General features: G+C 35.7%; 3 protein-coding genes across 5 annotated transcripts; 1 reads left to right on the forward strand and 2 right to left on the reverse strand.

Moving 5' to 3' along the window:
* Positions 1-1,010: 1,010 nt before the first annotated feature.
* LOC117119092 (transmembrane protein 256 homolog) lies at positions 1,011-3,226 on the reverse strand. The gene is made up of 4 exons (XM_033263904.1): positions 3,020-3,226; positions 2,598-2,635; positions 2,315-2,395; positions 1,011-1,814 (listed from the first exon to the last, which is right to left on the reverse strand). Exons 1-4 carry the CDS (start codon positions 3,189-3,191, stop codon positions 1,671-1,673), a joined length of 435 nt encoding a protein of 144 aa, XP_033119795.1. The 5' UTR covers positions 3,192-3,226; the 3' UTR covers positions 1,011-1,670.
* Positions 3,172-7,249, forward strand: LOC117119094 (transmembrane protein 256-like). Its single transcript, XM_033263905.1, has 4 exons — positions 3,172-3,277; positions 4,846-4,883; positions 5,366-5,446; positions 6,198-7,249. The coding sequence occupies exons 1-4, from the start codon at positions 3,190-3,192 to the stop codon at positions 6,339-6,341; spliced, it is 351 nt and encodes a 116-aa protein (XP_033119796.1). The 5' UTR covers positions 3,172-3,189; the 3' UTR covers positions 6,342-7,249.
* LOC117119091 lies at positions 6,617-17,923 on the reverse strand. Of its 3 annotated transcripts, none has more exons than XM_033263902.1 (11): positions 17,856-17,923; positions 16,300-16,760; positions 15,672-15,824; positions 14,778-14,836; positions 13,352-13,493; positions 12,923-13,097; positions 11,807-11,899; positions 11,017-11,142; positions 10,335-10,496; positions 8,885-9,613; positions 6,617-8,712 (listed from the first exon to the last, which is right to left on the reverse strand). In XM_033263902.1, exons 2-11 carry the CDS (start codon positions 16,741-16,743, stop codon positions 8,216-8,218), a joined length of 2,580 nt encoding a protein of 859 aa, XP_033119793.1. In that variant the 5' UTR covers positions 16,744-16,760; positions 17,856-17,923; the 3' UTR covers positions 6,617-8,215. The 3 variants fall into 3 exon arrangements, with proteins under 3 accessions (XP_033119793.1, XP_033119792.1, XP_033119794.1); XM_033263901.1 differs by having other exon boundaries at positions 17,832-17,923; XM_033263903.1 differs by lacking the exon at positions 17,856-17,923 and adding an exon at positions 17,561-17,737.
* Between the last annotated feature and the right edge of the window lie 2,069 nt (positions 17,924-19,992).

Consider the following 19,992-nt stretch of genomic DNA (forward strand, 5'->3'; position numbering starts at 1 on the left):
CGACGATCGCGATCTCAGCTGTTTTAAAACGATTTCGGGAAAAAAAATATTTTTAAATACATTTTCCCATTATTCGTTATCACGCATTGACCTGTGCTAAATGTGTGACAAATTTAAGATCACGCATGTGTCTTCTGCAAAATGCGTGTTTTATCCAAAATCTGGAAATGCGGGACCGTCCCGCACGATGCGATGAGACGGTTGGTAAATAGCCTACGATTACGTCCAATTGATTTTTACGAGGATTTACAAAACGTAACTCTCTCTCCCAGTTTCATAATTTCCAGCTGCTTTTATCACCGGTCGGGATAAGGGTCGATATCACCCCCTCCCTTGCCTCATCAATTTGTTTTTATAATTGTGTCACGTTAGGCCTACACTTTTCCCAAACAGTGCATCATCTTAGATGTAAATAAAGGTTAAGTTTCTCTTTAAATTAATTACGTTTCTTTATTTTTAAATAGGCTAGGTCTACTCCCTATCCGGAATTTTTGAAACCCCTCCCTCCCTCGTCATATTTTTTTAGAACTAGTAAAAATAATCTTTTTTTTTTCCTGCCCTAAATTGTGGTTGCATTGTCTGTTTTTTCTCGTACAGGCCTATGTTGGGGGTTTACAACGTTAACTTAGTTGTGAGATATTTCTATAAAGTACACTGATGATGGTGGAACCGACTGGGGACAATGCAGAGAGTTCTTGGCCCCTACTCTACTGGGGAATTTGGCCCAGGACATTTGACAGGTCGGGCAATGTTTAAAAAAAGCATTCACATTGTCGAAAAACAAATGCAGTTTTTTCAGTTTAATTCATATATTTTCAGGCAGAGATTATCCATCCTTTGGGGTTACTCGTTAAGGATACCTGACATGTCATACTAGCTCCCCATCAGCTCGCCCCCGCGTGCACTATACTCGCCTACGCTACACTGATAGCTAAGGCACACATTATATACCGTACATTACTTACTCTTATTTCTGAAGCGAAATAAGAAATTAAAAAACAAGTTTTCAATTATTTAATTACATTCGATAGGACTTTATTACAAAAAATATGACCCCAAAACCACGGCCATGTGTTACTTATAAACTGAATAAAAAGTGTTACCAGATACATCAAGGTTCGATTAACTTCAAAATCTCATGGATCCTTTTCGGTGGTTCGGGAATACAATTCATTCTAAATATTCATGGTTTAATAATTGGGTTGTAAAAGAAAACGTAGTATTATAAAAGTCTATTATGAATTAAGGAAAAATAAAGTAAGCCAGCACTTGCATGTTAGTAAAGTTTATTATGTACATCGTTTTAATTTGTACTGTAATTATTTAGTGCCAGGCAATTAACAACAATATAAAAGAAAATTTAAGAAATAAACTATAACCTAATGGGTTACGGAGAATGAAGTGAATATTTAAAGTATGTTTTAATCCTTAATCAAATTTAGTAGTGTATAGTGGAAAATTACAGAAGCCTGATGTCATTAGATACAAAACTTCAATTGAAAATAAAACTATTGGCTCTGTTTCTTAAAACCATGGATTTAGAAGATATAAAAGTTGGCTGTGTTCTGGTTCTATTAAGCGTGTTTCACATTTAAAGTATCCACATTTCCTTTAATAAATCGACGTTCCATACGTACACGAGGGCGAAATATCTTATAAGGAAGGTCATTCTAAATAGCCATCATCAACCACGACACGATGAGAATTGTGCCACCCCAAGGTGTCATGCGAACGAGAGACGAATCTCCGGTGAGCCCTTGGTAATAACATGTTCCACAGAAAATCAGCATTCCGACACCCATCAATGTTCCAGCCTAGGAAATAAAATCAATCAATCAGTCATTAATTAATACTTTAATGGGTGTTATATGAGGAGGAACTTGCTTAGTATTAAGTTGTCTCCCACAGGACCAGAGTGTGGTGCATGCCTCCAAAAAATTGGCAATAAGGGTCTCAGTAGTCCGAAAAGGGGTCCGAAACAAATGGTAACTTTAAGCCTCTGGCAGGGTCCCAGAATAAAATCCCTGGTTGGGGATCATAGTGTGAGATTAGGTCTATAATGGCCAAAAAATGTGATTTTCGACTTCAATATAACACCCTTCCTCCCTCTCCCTCCACCACAACACAGGACTATGTCTCCTAAAAAGGGAGAATGTTTAAGTCTTGGGAAAACTTTCATGAGACAAAATATGTAGAGTTAATGGATTTTCCAATAACATTTATTGATACAATTTACTCAGAATACGAAACTAACAATATAATTGAATAAATGAGTAATAAAGAGCATATTTTCACTATTCTCTCAAGAACTTACCAAAAGCGGTCGATTGCACAGGGGCATTGCTAACAGTGCGAATGTGTGGTAAAAATGATAGCGATTTGCAGTATCAAAAACCTAGTTAAAAACAAATTTCACGGTAATTTTTGGTCTATCTTCCTTCAGAACTACACTACAAGTTATCAAATATGTTCTTTCGAAACATTTAATATGTCTGGAACAAACGGAATTATTTGTTTGTCAAAGTTGTTAAAGTGAAGACGTTTTTTACTGTGGTAAAAGCTATACTAGGATCAAAGCAAGAAGTTGACGATGTTACCTGTTTATTGTGTTCATTTTCTTCCTTATTCTTTAGCACTGTAAATAAGAATAATAATGAATAAAAGACCCTATCTATATCAATTATTATACTGCTACTCAATTTATATTCCACCTGGCCCTATATTAAATTAATGATAAAAGGTCGGGATCACTAATAACACAACACTAGCAAAATCCGAAAAGTCTAGTAATAGCGGTAGCCTACTGTAGAGGATTCTTACTGCTGACAACCACTGCATAACAGCTGCTGCTGCTCTAGCGTTTATTATAGAATAGATACACGGCTAGGCATAGATAGCCGGCTAGGCCCTAACTTTAGTTAGGCCTAATACTATATAGATAGGCTAGGTCGTATTCCGGGGAAGTCCAAGCGAGATCTGAATAATCATCACAATCAATAACTAACAACTACATATGTACCGTGTGCTCCATATGCACCTAAGGTTACGGCAATAGCACCGGATATGCCAGCTAATCTAACAAATATATTCCCTGGATGTATAATGGCCATCTTCCTGTTATATTGGCTTGTCAGGTGATCAAAATAGTGTACGGTCACATGATCAAAACAAAGTACCGTACGCGACAACATGGCCGTCTCTTCAACTAGATTATTCGCTAGACTTGCTGGGGTATCCGGTGCTTCTGCGATTGGTTTTGGCACGTATGGAGCTCATGGTATGTTTTATATTTTGTGAGGAACATTTTTTGTAATATTAGAATATGTAATATTGCTAATTCAAAAGCACTATAACACTTCAATTTATCAGTTTTTAAGAAGTCACACTCACACAACAGACCACCTCCTCCTACTAATACTACACTACGTACGTGTTGTACTGCACGTAGTACTAGGCCTATAGTTGGCCTAGCCCAGTAGCGGGTGCGTACCTTTGGTCCGAAAGGTCTTTGCCGAATGGTCTTTGGTTCGAAAGCCCGTTGGTCCGAATGGTCTTTGGTCCGAAGTTCCTAATTTTAGTTGGGTGAGTACCTTTGGTCCGAAGGCCCGTTTGTCCGAAGGGTTTTTGGTCGAAAGGCCTGTTTTTCCACAAAAATATTCATTTACACCACAAAACAAACGAACCGAAGCCGCTAAAACATTGGCCAGTTGACGTTCAACCTGCGTGAAAGTAGCCTAAAAAATGTGTAATTGTCTTTTCACGTGAAGTCTAAATAAGGTTTAATTATACCTCGCATCAAGTGAAAATTTGCTCATAGGTTTGCTGAGCTGAGCATCTTGCACTGTCGGAACAATCAATAATTTTGTATTGTTACTGTTAGCTAATATAGGCCTAGGTCTATCATGTGTTTTCTTGTTTTATATTTTTGTCCAAACTTCGGACAACAACCCTTCGGACCAAAGAACCTTCAGACCAGATGACCTTCGGAGCAATGCACTGACCTCCTAGCGGCTAGAGCCATGCCTTTGGTATAATAGTACATACAGGTCTACTGCTACATGGTAGTCGTCGTTGAGTGGGTGGGGCGGTTAAATCGTACATGTGTAAGTTGTTACTCAAATATGCCAATATTTTGATTGTAAAAAAAAACAGGAGAGTTTGATGCGAAGCACCACCGAATGCTGCCTGTGGGGATCGGGTGTGTCCCCATTATGGGGGTCCAGGGGTGTATTAGCCCCTGGAAGCTTTAGCTAATATATTATATAAGGGTAAAGCTCATCCTATGATGTGTATTCCAATAATGAAATTGTCATTACAAGACAAAATCTGGATTTATTTGTCATTATAAAATGCATTAACAATGGGCTTAAAATTAAATTGATACAGATAATTACTGGGCCGGTATTTTATTTTTAGCAAATAATTTTTACGGTCTGGTCCAGGTACGTCACTATTAAATGATCTAGTCATAATTATTATTTACTTTATTCAAAAACGATTTCAGACAAACGGAACCACTCACAGAGAGGCGATGCTCTTGCCGAGCAAAATATTGAAAGAACTTAAATATTGAGGTTTTTCATAGTATTCTATTGCAAAATAGAGCATGTGAAAAACGTGAGTAAAAAATCACCAAAACAGGAGTCTCCCAGCCAAAATGGGAGTGTTTGGCATTTACAGTATGGTAAATCTACAGTTACGCACTTCCTTGATGAACAATTAATGTAAATTGATTATAACAAATCTATACTTTCAATTCAACAGGATATTGAGCATTGAAGTATTGGTATTATTTGTCTGATTCAGTGTTTTTGTTAAATATACAGACATTTTTTTCTTCAACAGTTTTGAAGAACAAAGAAGGCAAAGAACATGAAATGGTAGTAAGTAACTTGTTGAAATCTTAAGCAATTCTTAATTCTAATTGGAAGTCATTCATTGTCATCAGCCCAGGCAGGGAGGTATAAAAATAAGTACCCCTTGGTCAGCCCACCAGGGTTGGGGCTGAGGTATGAAATTTTATGGCTATGGACTCTCCCTCAGCCAGCGGTCTGTCAGGTTTAATTAAGTTTTTTTTTTTCTCCATTTTACAAATTTGGGGGATGGGGATGCCCAGGCCAGTTGGGCAGTGGCGCTTCTAGGGTATATTTTCTGGGGTGGGGGCTAAGCTGTCCAACAGGAGGGGTTGAGCATTTTTTTGGTCCAACTGCCCGACAAGCTTGGCCAGTGGGGGCTTGACTTGTCCGATTGGGGACTTAAGCCCCCTGCCCCGCTGCTGCCACTGCAGCTCCATGGGCCCTCTTTGAATCCGATGATGTTTATAATTCACTAACCTTACTACAGATATATTTATGTATTTACACAGGCATTTGATTCTGCAAATAGGTACCATTTCTACCACTCTATTGCTCTCCTTGGTGTTCCAATGTGCCGGAGACCAAATCTAGTAAGTTAATGAATCTCAGACTAGGCCCAAAAAAAATTTATTTGTTTACCCTCCTCCATTCGCCCCTAACTCACCGAAAAAAATAGGGAACACAGAAAAACAAAAAAACTTAGTTTTTTTTTTAGCTTTTTTCTTTACGAATTAAAAAAAAATGCAAGTAAATTTTTCTTTATTTTTTGCCAGATACCCTACAAATTAGTCTAAAATTGTTGTCTGATGTAAGATATTGCAATTCTAGGCCTCTGTGGGTTATTTCCTCTGTATCTTAAAAAAAAACAAAAAAAAACTTTCCACTCGCCCCTTTTTATCATTTAAAAAAAAGAAGGGCAAACAATTTATTTTTTTAGGCCCTAGCATATATTTTTGCGAAAAAAATATTGTGACGGAGGCGAGAATTCAATTCAATAAAAAAAAAATGTTATTGTATGTAAACAGTGTAGTAATGAGAGGTTTAAATGCTTTACATTTATATAATTTTTAAGCAATAAATATAATTGTAATAAAAATAAGGAAAGCTTATTTTTTTCAAAAATTTCCATTTTGTCTTGGCAGCGGGTTCGCTAATTGGCCAAAAATAAAATCATGAAGCCCCACTTCACTTTTACGAAACCCTCCCCCCCCCCCCCCCCCCCCCCCCCACCATTTCAAGACTACTAGATATGCCACTGGAAATGAGCAGTTCATTCTCTCCTTATGAAAAAAATGTTTTAAAAAATTTATACCAGTTTTTTCTTCTTTGGTTTGCTTTCAGGTTGGAGGATTAATGGTGACTGGAATGACCTTCTTTTGTGGATCCATGTATTACTATGCAATAACAAGTGATGCAACATACATCAAACTAGCACCAACTGGGGGTGTAATACTCCTTGCTGCATGGATTGCTATGGTCTTGTGAATAAATGAATGTTGATAATGTACTTTTCCACTAAGCCCGGCCGCCTTAATATGGTCTCACAAAATTGTGTAAACATAGAAACGTATGAACCTGTCGTGGGCCAACATGTGTGTTTGTGGGACATGCGTATTTTTTACTCTGTTCTGATTGATTACTGTTTGATTGAAACCCCACCCAGAAAAATCCATTTAATAGATTTAGTTTGTTTTTATTTAATATGCAGACTGACATTTGCTTTTCTCAGAACAGTCAAAAAGCTACAGTATTTAAGTCTGTTCAGAACATTCTTTTTGATTTGTTTTTCATGTATGATTTCAACACCAGTTCTCATTATCTCAACGAGGAAAAGCGTTATGTTCTGTTTTACAGATATTAAGTCTAGTTTTTTGGGTAGCTCTATTAAATTAATTTTTGCTGTAATTGTGTATGAAGTTTATTTTAATTCATCAACTATTAGATATATTGCCACTTAGAAATTCAAGAAAAAACTAAAAAATAACATTTAATCGTTCATTTAAAAGAACCACAGAAGTTTGCAATTAAGAAAGAGGGAAAATTTAAGTTTATTATTCTTGTATATATTTTTTGTCTTGGACAACAAAAATCACCGATTTAAGATTAATTCAAGATTGTTATATGTTGATATCTAAAACATCTATTGTGATACTACATGTACATCTACTTTTATAGAGAACAATATACTTTGGATAAACAATTAAAAAAAATACACAATAGCCAAATAAAAATATTATTAGTATTTTGGAATAAACATTAAAAGCACTTCTATTATGTGAAATTGGGAAAATAACATATTTAGCGATATTCTGGCTCAATTTGATGCCTGTATCATACTACAAACATCCTGATATGCTAGGTCTTGACTGAATAAAAATTATGCATTTTAAAAATTTGTTAGCACCAATAAGAGTATTCATGACATTACCATTTTTAGTGGGTACTCTATTATACACAAGATTGACGTGAGGTACAATGGATTATTTTTAACTTAAAACTGCCACGGACACAGCTGATGGTCGTCCAATGGTTATCCACCTCGTATTTCATTTTGTAACCACATAATAATTTACAATTATTTTTACTATCAAACATATACAATTCTAACCTGTGCTTAACATAGAAAGACTTAATAAAACTAGTAGGTACTGTAATAGTATTTTGAACATATGTGTGCTACAAACATTCTATTAGTGAACAGCACTACGTATTGGTATAACACACTTCATTTTGATCAAAAGCAATTACACTATTATTACATTACACTATTATTACATTACACTATTATTACATTACACTATTAATCAAATTGAGCTACTGTATATCTAATTTTATTGCAGATGTCATAAAACATTAAATAAAATCCAAAACGTTAGTTAACTTTAAAAGATAATTATATTTTCATATAATTTAGTTTTTAAAATGGTTCCATTTCATGTCTATTAAGACAATATACTGTACATATACATACTAACTTTATACTACTATTACATTTGAAATACTTACACAAACATTTAACTTAATAATTTTCTGCGGGTTCAATCCAGCAGGAATCAATTTGCACTTCAACTTATCAATCAACCAGAAAAATGAAAATGAGTTCTACCATCAGAAAAATTATCACCCACACCAAGAACTAGACACAAAGTACTCTGTGATTACAGTAGTGTGTAAAATCAGAAATTTCATTTTTCATTGCACATACCGGGTTTCAAGCATTTTAGTATTCTTTACCACACAAAAGAGTTTCATTACTGCCACAGCATGTTTTATGTTGCTTGTTGGTGACAGTGATGAAATGTTGAATAACATTTTTCAGTACTGCTGATCTAACAGCTAGTACATAAACAAAAAGTATCTCACTTTTTACGATCTATATATTGAAAATCAAAGACACTCCCGTCTTTAATCTTGTTTAAAGCTTCCTTCGCAGCCAACTGATGGGCATTACCCTTTGATTTGGATAGCTTCTTTGCCTCAATTTGAAGAAGCAAATCCAACGTCAATGTACAAGACCAAGTATTATCCTCAACGTTAACGGTTTGAAAATCAAGAGCCTCCCGAGGGAACAGTTCCAATAGTTTTCCTTTACTATTTTCATCATCTTTCTTGTTTGATTTCAATTGAGTTAACGCTTTTTTAGAAGCCTCCTGCTCTGCCTTTTTCTTATTGTTACATTTTCCCTCACTTTTGACTTGATATTTATAATGAAATTTGACAACACCTTTATAATATTTGTTACCGTTGTATGTTACTTCTGCAGTATTGTTGTAGTCTGGTGTCTTTTTCTCACCTTGCTTCTGTATAACCTGCTGTAGTTGGTTCTTGTAAATAGTTTCAATCTCAATGAGAATATCTGTCAAATAAAGACAAAGAATTATTATAGTTTATAGGGTCAGAATTTGGGTTTCACACCTATAATGCAATCAATAATGAAAAATTAAATGAATGTACTCCTAGGAAAGACTGATATTATATTCTAAGAACAAATGATCTCATAAATATTATTATTGATTATTTGATTTTACCATTATCATTCTCCAATTGATGATCCACTTTGGATGGTAACTCTTTTGTACTAAGAGGCATAGCTCCTTGATTGGTTGGCACAGTCCCTGTACTTGGTGGTGTGGTTTCTTGACTGGATGGCACAGCACATGCACCGGGTGGCACAAATCCAGTGCTGGATGGTATAGCTGCTGCACTAGAGGGTGCAACATCTGTGCTGAATGGTAAAGCAACGGTACTGGATGTTACTGCTCCTGTACTGGGTGGAACTACTCCAGAACAGGATGATGAAGCTCCTGAAATTGATGGCAGTGTCTTTGCAGATGACACAGCATCTGAATGTGATCGCACAGCATATGCACCAAATTCTTCAGTTGATGACATAGCTGCTGCACAGGAAGATACAACACCATCACTGGATGTCAAAGGTCTTGCAATGCTTTGTACAGCACCACTTTTCGATGGCACAATTTCTGTACTGGATAGTACAGTTTCTGTGCTTGTTGGCTCATTTCTTGGGTTACTGAAAAATAATTTCTCTATTGCTTTTAATGCTGCATTTTGTTTGGCAGACTTTTTACCTTCTCCAATCTCTCCTTCAAATGATTTCTCTATGCCATCAATCTTCATTACGCAAGTAGTAGAGTAACCCTTGCCTTTCACCTCTGTCTCTGTGTACTTTACAATCTGGTATTGGTTGTCTTTATCACAATGTTCTTTAAGATATTGTGCAGCAGTCTTATTTAAAGCTGAAAAAAATAATATCAAATTTAGATGGAAAAAATACCCCTCACATACCTCTGTTGTAGGACCTAATCCAATGTTTTCTACAAACAGACTCAGCATAACAAAAACAGTTACATAATTAAAGCCCTATTTATATATTTTGTTTAACATTAACAGTTGTACAACAACCTTATATCAACACCAGCGTACCAGCGTAAATTAATGGGATGTTTAAAGCAAAATGAGTATTTTGGGTTTTTTTTATTCAATATTTCACATGGAGGCTCCTCACAAGGCACAGCCTTAGGAACTCCAAGCTTATTAATACAATTATCTTCAGCGTGGCAGTGTGAAGGTTAAAAAATATCACAATAAAAAAACTAAATTGTATATAATATTCAAAGATAAAGAAGCGCCTTTGGCTAAAACATGGGTTACAATTGTGTCGACAATGACTACTGTGTATACAAAAGTGCGTCAAAGAGGCAAGAGAGAAAACAGATCCCAAGAACAATGATTTTGAACAAAACCATACTTTATTCTTAAACAGGCTATGTTTTAAAGATGTGACAAAGGTTTCAAATTAGCAGCCAAGTTCAAGAACAATGAAATTAAAAACTCAGCGCTGAATTTTGTCATGCACAGAATTAAAATGGTTGGGGGCTCCAGCCAAGACATGGCAGCAGTATGCAAAACAAGGCCTTATTGTACAAATTACTATAATTGTAAAATTACTATAATTACTCTTAAGATAGCTGGTCACATTAGCATATCCATGCAGATTGTTTTCCGGTACTTCACTCGACTTGGAAGATGCTTCTGGCTTTTCTTTTCCAGCTGGTTCATCATTGAGCTGTTGCGTAGGCTTGGTGATGTCTGTTGCATTCTCAGTTCTACTTGAAGAAGCTTATGAAGAAATAATAATATATCGGTATAATAAATTAATGGAAAAATCATATCAATGAAAAAAAATCATTTACAATCGTGACATAATCATTTTCATTTCCCCACAATTTTCAATCCCAGAGCAGACACAAATTTTTTATAGTGTTAACTCCACCCTAAGAAGCAATGATAATTTAGGAACTTGAAAGGCTTTTTTAATCAACTTTAGCACCTACCAGTCTGTAAAAACTACATATAATTTTTTTCTCCAAAGAAGTGCATTTATTTCTGACCCGGGGAGAGCTAGTGCCTAGGCTCCCACACTATCAGGCGCCAGTTATCACACCCCTGCCAAATTTCCCATCACCTGCCCAATCAGCCCTTTCCCCATTGGCTTCCCACACCAATATTTCCTACGTACAATACTGCAAGAGTGGGATTCAAACCCATGTCTCAAAGTTGAGATACTGAGAGATGGGCCTAGTAACATGAATTACCAATTAGTAATACGAATTGTATACAATAAATGATACTCTCTTACCTAACAAACCGTAAAAATCCAATGCTTTTTTAGCTGCTTTCTGTTCAGCCTCAACTTTCCTTTTAGAAGGCTCATCAGTTTCAAATGTTTTTCCATCCAGTTCAAGAGTACAACCATGCCCTTGTTCTGTAAAGACCAATTATTAATCATTAATTATAACATTATAACTCATAATAATCAAAATTAGATATTTTTTTGACAATTATTTCTTGGTAGCCAAATTCCATATTATTATCATTTTTTAACTTAAGTCTGAACTATTGCTTTTTTTTTGCCAATGTTTTGACCAAAATGAGGAGAGACAACTACAGTTATATATGCAAGTACTGGCATTATTTCGTAAAGTCAGCTGACAGCCTTATGAGAGAGCAGCTTAGCTCAGTCGGCTAACTGGTGGTAGCCACTGTGTGTGCGCTGAACCGTGGAGATCTGTAGGTCCCCGGTTTTAATTCCCATCACTGCCTCTCCTTGTATTTTGGCTGGAAGGCTGAAATACAAGTTATAAAAGTGCACCGTTTAACGTTTAAGCTGTTGGTCCTGTGTGCATTTATGTCCCATGTGCATGTTAAAGAACGCAGTACATTTTTCGGAAAAGAGTAGGGGATTGTCTCCCAGTGTACTGCCCAATCACCACCAGTAGGACCCCACTGGAAATAAGTCTTCTTCTAGACTTTCCTGGGCTATCCTTGGTATTTACACAATTCCTCAGTTCCTTCAACCAAAAGTTTGTTCATTGGCACAGAATAATAATTTTGTTGAGTTTACATGGTCTAACTTTTCTTGCCCTTACCAAAAAATTTTTCATTATAAACTGGACAAAGCCCATGTTTGTCGCAATACTCTTTAAGACAATTCTTGTACGACGGCTGTTGACTACTAGCACCTGAAACAAAGAACAAATTCATGCACTTCAGTATAAAGTGCTATATACTGTAAATCCAACCACATTACATTTTATTCGCACAAATTTTCATCAATTTTCAAAAGAAATATAGTAGGGTACTGTATTTCCATAAAACTTACTTCCTTTATGGTCACACTTACTGCAAATAAACATAAGATTAGTTGGTTTTTCTATTTCTTTTTAAAATATAGACCTCCTTTAACATTTTAGCTCAGCCTCAATTTGTTCTTATTTTATTCTTAATTCAAGCAATTTCAGCCTCAGTGTTCTTATAAAATGCGTTCTTACAAAAGAAAATGTGTAATATTAATAGCATAATGGCTTAATGTATGTAATTCACAGTTTTTTACGTTTGTATAATTATTATTACTATCTTTAATAGCAGTATATCATAATTTAATGATAATAATGATAATAACAAAAAAATAATAACAATTTAATAGCTATAAAGAGCAAACCTTGTTTATTCTGTATGGATAATAATTTAATAATAATAAAAAATTTAATAACTATAAAGAGCAAATGTAATAACCTTGTTTATTCTATATGGATAGCATTATTAAGTTGAAATAGATAATCAAAAGTATTTTAGTTTTTTATTTAAAAAAAAAATTATAGCTTTGTAAGTTACTATCAGTACAGTAATTCATTTCTTATAACAATATTTAGATACTTAGCTGCCTCCATTTGTATAAATATTTGTGTTACTTGCAAATGATTTAATAAAGATTTAATATCAAAGAATGATAAATCTTGATGTAATCCTTGTATTTAAATTATTGCATTTAACGCCTGATGTAAGTGCTGTCTCTTATACACATCTTACTGCAGGGGAAAGTGTCCAGGGAGTAAATGTCCGGGGAGAAACCAGTCTGCTTCCCAATCTTTTAACTCATAAAAATATTTTTCTCATTGCACTCATAAACATGCATTATTTGTTTAACATTGCGCTCATGCTTTACATGTTTGTTCTTGAGTATTTTGTGGGTACTTATTTGATACCTTTTCGTTTTGCTTTTTCAAGCGAATCTAGTCTGCTGTCTATATTGCTGACTTGACCCTCAACCGTTGACAAACGTTTTTCAAATATTTCAGTCAGCCGCGCACCAAAGGTTGTCTCCAAATCAGGGTTGTTGTTGAGAAACTCTTCAAAATCCCTTTGTAGGTCTTGTTTTTCCTGTTAAATTATCAGCAAAAATAGTTTAATGATCATGTTATTAAAATTCCTTCATCTAATTGGACTGCAAATCTTTAACACTCATCTGATTAGACAAATGTGTCTAACACTCAGACTGGTATGTTCAGTGTTCACCTGATTGAACAACACATTTCTAACACTCATCTAATTGGATAAATAATCTTCAATGGTCATCTGATTGGATATCAAATCTCTAATACTGTACACATGTAATTGGTTAATTAATTACTCACCTGATTGGATAACTGATCTTCTATATTATCAAGTCTTTGTTCTAAAGCTTTGAAACGCTCAGATAAAAGTTCTGTCTCCAGCTGTTGCACGTCAATTGCTTGTAGTTGAGTTATTGGATTGGAGGTTCCACTAGGGCTATCACTATGAGAGAAAGCAAAAACAAATAATAATTATTAAATCGACGTAGGACTGTAGTCATGGAACATCACAGCATTGTTCCAACACATTTAATTGTCTGATTCACATGCTGTTGCAAGTTGTTGAGAGCAGCTTAGCTCAGTCATCTATACTACTATAATTTTATCTAGTGCATACAATGGTACAATAATCTATTCAACATCTGTGGTCAAAAAGGGGACCACAATTTTAAAAATTTGGACTACAAAAGTTAATAAAAATATTTTATAAAAATACAGAGTGTTAGCATCTGATTTTCTGGCAAAATAATCAAACTTCAAAACCCCTCCATCCCTGACACCCCCACCCTCTCCCAGAGGGGGGACTCACAGGAACTCTGATATTTAGTAAACTGACTATCCATTCCTACCTACTGTAAATCTACAGAATTTTAAATGAAAATACATGAATCAAATATAAATCAAATTTATATAGACATCCCTAGATAGCTTGCTATCAGAAGAGTCTTGAGTGTCATGTTTATAACTTTTCTGGTTTTAACAGACCAAAGGAACATGATAAACTTTTCTAGAAATGCTCTGATTGGATACAAATCCCATTCAAAATCCACACAGGCCCCCACAATCATACGAATAATAAACATGGAATATTTGTAAAGGCAAAGTAAAATTCGTATACCTTTCATCAAAGAGCTGACATATTTATCTATCAAAGAAAATCAAAACTAGCTTCAAAGATATAAAATTATTAAATCATTCCACATAAAAAATTTACTGTACTACAATGCACCCTCCAATTCCAGACCCCTCTAATTCTAATTTGAGACCACTTTTCCAAAGATCCAAATAACTGTCTTCATACTTTTAACACCAAGCTAGCCCTTTAATTGGAGACCAACTCTGAGACCACCCCAAATTATCAGGTCCTAAATGTGGTTTCGAATTGGAACATGAACTGTACTTCGAAAACACCAGTACAGGTATTGAAACTATCTTATTAAAAACATGTCAGATTTTCTTTTTTCTTTTTTTGTTAGCCTACCTTATACATGTATGTGTGCATGTTTTAATATTTGGGTTAAGAGTTTGCAGTGAGGGATAAATTCTTATTTTTAAAAATATTTCATGTTTAAGAGCATCACAGCTCTGGCATTTTGCACTATATAAGTCTAACATATATTATTATTATTATATAATAACAAATATACTCATGTGATTGGATAAACTATCTCAATTGCTCAACTGATCCGACTGCTTAAATATGACACAAGAAATGTATGTCCCATACCTTTGAGTTACACCAGAAGATCGTTGATTATCACAGACATTAAATTCAAACTTCTCCAACTGAAAGTTAAAGTTAAAACAAGATGAAAGTAGTAGTGCTTTCCCAGGCTGTTCTCACAACAACGAACACCAAACCCATGCTTATACCATAGAGAAAATAGAACACTGTTCTATTTTCTCTATGCTTATACACTGAACAGTTCGAAAATGGTGTACATTATGGAGATCACTTGGTCCTCGGTTCAATTCCCATCACTGCTCTCCTTGTATTTCAGCTGGAGGGCTGAACGCAAGTTACATTAATAGTGCACCATCTTTCGGATGAGACGTTTAAGGCATTGGCCCTGTGTTTATTATTGCCCATGTACTGTACATGTTAAAGAACGCAGTGCACTCTTCGGAAAAATGAAGGGCAATGTCTCCCAGTGTACTGCCCAATCTCCACCAGAAGGACCCTACTGGAAATAAGTCTTCCTTCAGATTTTCATGGGTTTTCCTTGGTGTTTACGGCAAATAAATCAATCTCATTTAAAATGTATTAAATTTTCAGTAGCCGACATTTTTTTTATATAACACTATGAATTATGAATGATTCATAGGATCATCAAATTTGACTAAATAATTATACAATTAATGGGATTTTTTGAGATGCCTTCTAAACCTTTCACCTGGGCTTGTCCCACCACATGACACACCACAACCTGTGCTGATTGAGGGGATAGCTTAAATACTGTCACCTAGTCATTGTTGCATTTTCTGCATGGAATATATCAAATGTTTAGTGTTAGTTAACAACCTCTACCCGCCACCTCACCTGACCCATGTCATCTGACCCAAATTCACCTGACCCCCTCCCACATCCACCACTTGAGAAACTTGAGAAATGTATGCTTACTTCAGCAACCATCTGATGATTTATTTGGTCTTTTTGCTTTGGGTTTGGTAGTGCATCAAACAGTTTTATGATTGTGTCTAAATGTTTTTTCAAGTCATCATCAGAAACTTTGAAGTCCGCAGAGTGCATGATATCATTTCGTACTTGAAGAACCTAAATAAAAGGAAGGCAGAGAATATAGTTACACCAGTCATAAATGCATTCTGCCTATTTTTCATTGTAACATCAAATCAGAATTAGTAAAATTACAAAATAAGAAATTAAAAATGCAGGTCAATTGAGACCCTCTTAATCCGACACCCCTTCTAATTCAAAACCACTTTTTCAAAGGACCAAGTAAGTCTTTAATCTTTTAACACTAAGATAACCCTCTAATTGGAGACCAAACCCGAAACCACCACCAATTTCAACTCCCAAAGTTGGTCTTAAAATTGGAAGGTGAACTGTATTGCTTTAAAATTTAATATAATAAACTCAATAGAGTATTTTTACTTCTAGGTCTTTTGTCATAGTATTCTCAACAATTTTCATCTATGCACTTTTAAGAAGGCTTTTCTATAAAGTTTATCTCTATTTGTTGATATGGTATAAATTTTTATCCATTAACATTAATATTGTTAAATTTTACCTTTTCAATTCTCTTCTTGTTAACATCTGGTTGAAATATTTTACATGTTTTCATCAGGTTCAAAACTCCACTTACATCAGGATCATACTCTCCAGGCGTCTGTCCTCTTGGCATGTAAGTCTTTGCAACTTCCCACTTGTCTTCCGGCCACAGCTTCGTATCAAGGTTAGCCCAATAGGTCATCTTTTGGTTACTGTGTTTATCGAATATATCTTTCTTCCATTGTTGGCATGTTCCGCAGGTATCAGCTGGTCCTTTTTTTGATTTACATGTCGTGCACTTTTGAAGAGAACCATTCTTTCTTTTTAACATTTCATGGAAGGTTGTCATCTTTTGTTCTGCGATGAGTTGTAGGCTGTCATTCAAAATCTTCAATGCTTGCCCAGATTTCATCCAGTTCTTGTATTCTGGTTCATTCATTCGCTGCTGTAACTTCGACATCATGTGGAAATTATTCTAGACTAAAACACAAATAAACAATGCATGGTTTTAGTTATACTTTTGTATAAAGCAGTGCCTGATGGTAGCCACCATGTGTGCACTGAACCATGGCGACATTTTTGTCAATCCCACTGCTCTGTTGCAGGTCATAGTGCAAAGTCTGTTAAAGCCGTGGATTCTATTTGTACTGCATGGTCCATGTCAGTAGCAAGCTATAGGCTAGTATCGTCAAGGTGGGGGAGCTGATGGGGAACACTGTTTCAGTGGGGGTCTCAACGATAGTTGTGGCTCCATAAATTTGTCAACATTGGCTCCGAAAGTCTGAGTGGGGTTCCTATCAAAGGGGCCAACAAGAACCTAGGTCCAGGAATAAAATCACTAGTAGGGAGAGTTAATGGGTAGAGTTTGTATGGCTTATATGGCCTAAACAATATGCTTTAGATCCCTGCTTAAAAAACCAATAAAACGATGACGAACTGTCTTATGCACGGTCGACTTGTTGACTCGGGGTAAATAATAATTGAAAACTGAAGCTGGTATTTTATTTTCTAGGCTCAAACTACCGCCTAACACCATGGCTCAATGCCTGGCTTTTGGGGATTCTACTTATTTGATTGTTCATCTGAAACAACAAAGCAACGTTACAAGGCAAGGCCTAGGCTTGGCTACCACAACCTGGGGCGGATCCAGAATTTTTCAAAAATATAGTGGGGGGGGGGGAGCGGACAGTTTCAATACATAACATTTATTGATGCATTTGAAATTTAAAAATTGCAAAAGAGGGAGGGGGAACTTCCACCCCCCTCCAAGTTCCGCCTACTGGACCCGCGTCTGACAACTGCCACGCTATCCTTCAAAAATAGATCCAGGCCAGGGTGGCGAAGACCAACCAAAGCCCAGTGTGTCAGTCAGCAGTGTGCAGCAACCACAACAACAAAACCTCGGCTCGGCCCGGCCTTGCCGGGCTGGGTGGGCCCCAAGATTCACGGGCCCTGTTCATTCACTTAATCTGTAGGAATCTTGAATAAACCAAAAGCGGATCAAGTGCGATCATCAATATATTCAAGTACTGTAATAAAATATCCGCCTACCGACGACAACCCTGTAAAACCTGCCTTTCTAGGCAGCTAATTCTAGTTGCTGTTGAGAGACGGTTGGGAAATTCCCAATTGCGTATCAAAACATTGGTGGCGCTATATAGATTACTTTACATCAGCGTGACCACTGCTTGGGTATTTACCCAAGATTTTGGGTATTTTGACTTGGTCTTGGGTTCTTGGGTATTCCGTTCAAATCCTTGGGTATTTTATTTTTACTAAGAAAATTAAAAATTTTTGTCATAGAGGAAGAATTAAGAAGAAATTATAGAAGATTAATTAAAATTATAGAAATTATAGGTGCAATTTAAAAAAATCCTCTTTGGTCTTATTGATTAAATCGGTATACTCATACAACTTGTTCTTTATACAGGACCCACTCGCTAGAACAGATACTAAGCACTCAATCACATACTAACAGTACATTAAGTTAAAAACAACACAATATTCTTTAGCACTTGGGTAGCAAAAATGTTTACAATTTCCAAAATATTATAAAAATAGCTTGACAGTAAATGATAATAATTAAAGAGCTCTGACAGAGATTGACTAAAAAAATTCATCAAATATTTCTGAGGAGATAAATATTTCTCACACTTTTGAAAGTGGAATTACAAAGTAAATCCAAAATTACCTGTAGGATTTTGACCCTGTCGATGCCGATGTTGAACTTGAAGGACCGCTTCCGACAGTAAATGAATCTTGCTTGCTAGGTCTAAATAATAAGTTTTTAAAACAATCTAGGTCTAGCCAGCAGCGTTGGATAGGCTAATGTTTTTGGCGCCTACGATATTTCTTCTCACGACCTATCGCAAAATCAACATGAAAAATTCATCCGCATTTATTTTTTGTGTGGAACACAAAAAATCAAATTTCAGTCTTATTTTAAACTTTTTTCTATCTAAACTAGCAATTCCGTATCATATTTATAAATCTTTATAACATTATACAAAAATTAGATTTTTCTTAAAAATTGAAATTTTGCCGGGAATGGGGCTTTAATTTTAATAATTAACACAAACAATTACAATAAAAAATTGGTTTATAAATTGAACTAAAAGGGAAACTATACATGCGAAAAACACGTATTTTTCAAATTTTAATGCATTTTCAGGAAGCTTAGGTAATTTTGGGCAATTTTTGCTGAATCTTGGGTAATTTCGACCCAGACATTGTGGGTATATCAAAAATTGTGAGTGGTCACACTGCTTTACATGAATAATCAGAACGGCAAGCGTTATGGGCGACACAACTGCAGGTTCATGAATAATTAAGTAGCAATATAAGCTGAATATTCATTTAACCTAGCGCTGTATGTTATTGTCGTCAAGGTCCAGTGAACACACACTTCTGCTGTCGTAGCCTACACACTGCTTGTGTAAAGTACCAAAGTGAAATTATATAGGCCTATCCTAGGCCTAGTATTCTTTGTATGTACTGTACCTTGTAAGTAGTACAAAAGAATATAAACAAGCTACCACCCCAGCGGCAGTAGGCCTAATAAACAATGGCCCATGTAGCCGCCAGGCCCATGATATGTCAATGCTAGGCTACCACTAGATGAAAGTCCAAAGCCTAGGTATGTCTTACTTAACATTGATAAATTACCTCGCATTGTCGCTCTACTGTAGGGCATAGGATATGCCTAGTCTAGTTAAGAATTATATTGTATTATATTATAAGGAATAAATAAATAAATTTAAGATTAATATATAAAATATAACAACACCTACGTAGTAGTGCCCGTAATGCAGTAGCGGTGCCCATCCAAGGATTAATATATAAAATATAACAACACCTGCAGTAGCGGTACCTATCTAAGGATTAATGTATAAAATATAACAACACCTGCAGTAGCGGTGCCCACAATGCAGTAGCGGTGCCCATCTAAGGATTTAATATATAAAATATAACCAGGGAGTTGTTTTATTAGAAGGAGTCACAACAAAATCCTCTCTTTTGATATCAGTCTACTTTTCCGACAAGATAACGAAAGCAGAGAGGTAGATAACAGGGTTGCCAGATAGTCGACAGGCTTCACGGCCAAACACACGCCATCTCACGGCCAAATTCGGCCAAACTTTTTTTCGATATCGGCCAAAATTCGGCCAGATTTTAATCCGATTAGAAGACAACAGGTCTCTTATACACATCT

The sequence above is a fragment of the Anneissia japonica genome, unplaced genomic scaffold (genome assembly GCF_011630105.1).
Source record: "Anneissia japonica isolate Jap-2015-1 unplaced genomic scaffold, ASM1163010v1 scaffold1792_len1028045_cov167, whole genome shotgun sequence".
In the NCBI taxonomy this organism is placed as follows: domain Eukaryota; kingdom Metazoa; phylum Echinodermata; class Crinoidea; order Comatulida; family Comatulidae; genus Anneissia; species Anneissia japonica.

Coding starts and splice junctions, on each gene's coding strand:
- LOC117119091 (XM_033263902.1), bottom strand. CDS start 16,743: ATGATGTCGAAGTTACAGCAGCGAATGAATGAACCAGAATACAAGAAC. Junction 15,825..16,299: donor ACAAGAAGAGAATTGAAAAG/GTAAAATTTAAC, acceptor CCTTTTATTTAG/GTTCTTCAAGTACGAAATGA. Junction 9,614..10,334: donor TGTGACCAGCTATCTTAAGA/GTAATTATAGTA, acceptor TATTTTTTTCAG/CTTTAAATAAGACTGCTGCA.
- LOC117119092 (XM_033263904.1), bottom strand. CDS start 3,191: ATGTTGTCGCGTACGGTACTTTGTTTTGATCATGTGACCGTACACTAT. Junction 2,636..3,019: donor AGGTGCATATGGAGCACACG/GTACATATGTAG, acceptor TCTTATTTACAG/TGCTAAAGAATAAGGAAGAA. Junction 1,815..2,314: donor TGTGCAATCGACCGCTTTTG/GTAAGTTCTTGA, acceptor TTTATTTCCTAG/GCTGGAACATTGATGGGTGT.
- LOC117119094 (XM_033263905.1), top strand. CDS start 3,190: ATGGCCGTCTCTTCAACTAGATTATTCGCTAGACTTGCTGGGGTATCC. Junction 3,278..4,845: donor TGGCACGTATGGAGCTCATG/GTATGTTTTATA, acceptor TTTCTTCAACAG/TTTTGAAGAACAAAGAAGGC. Junction 4,884..5,365: donor GCAAAGAACATGAAATGGTA/GTAAGTAACTTG, acceptor GTATTTACACAG/GCATTTGATTCTGCAAATAG.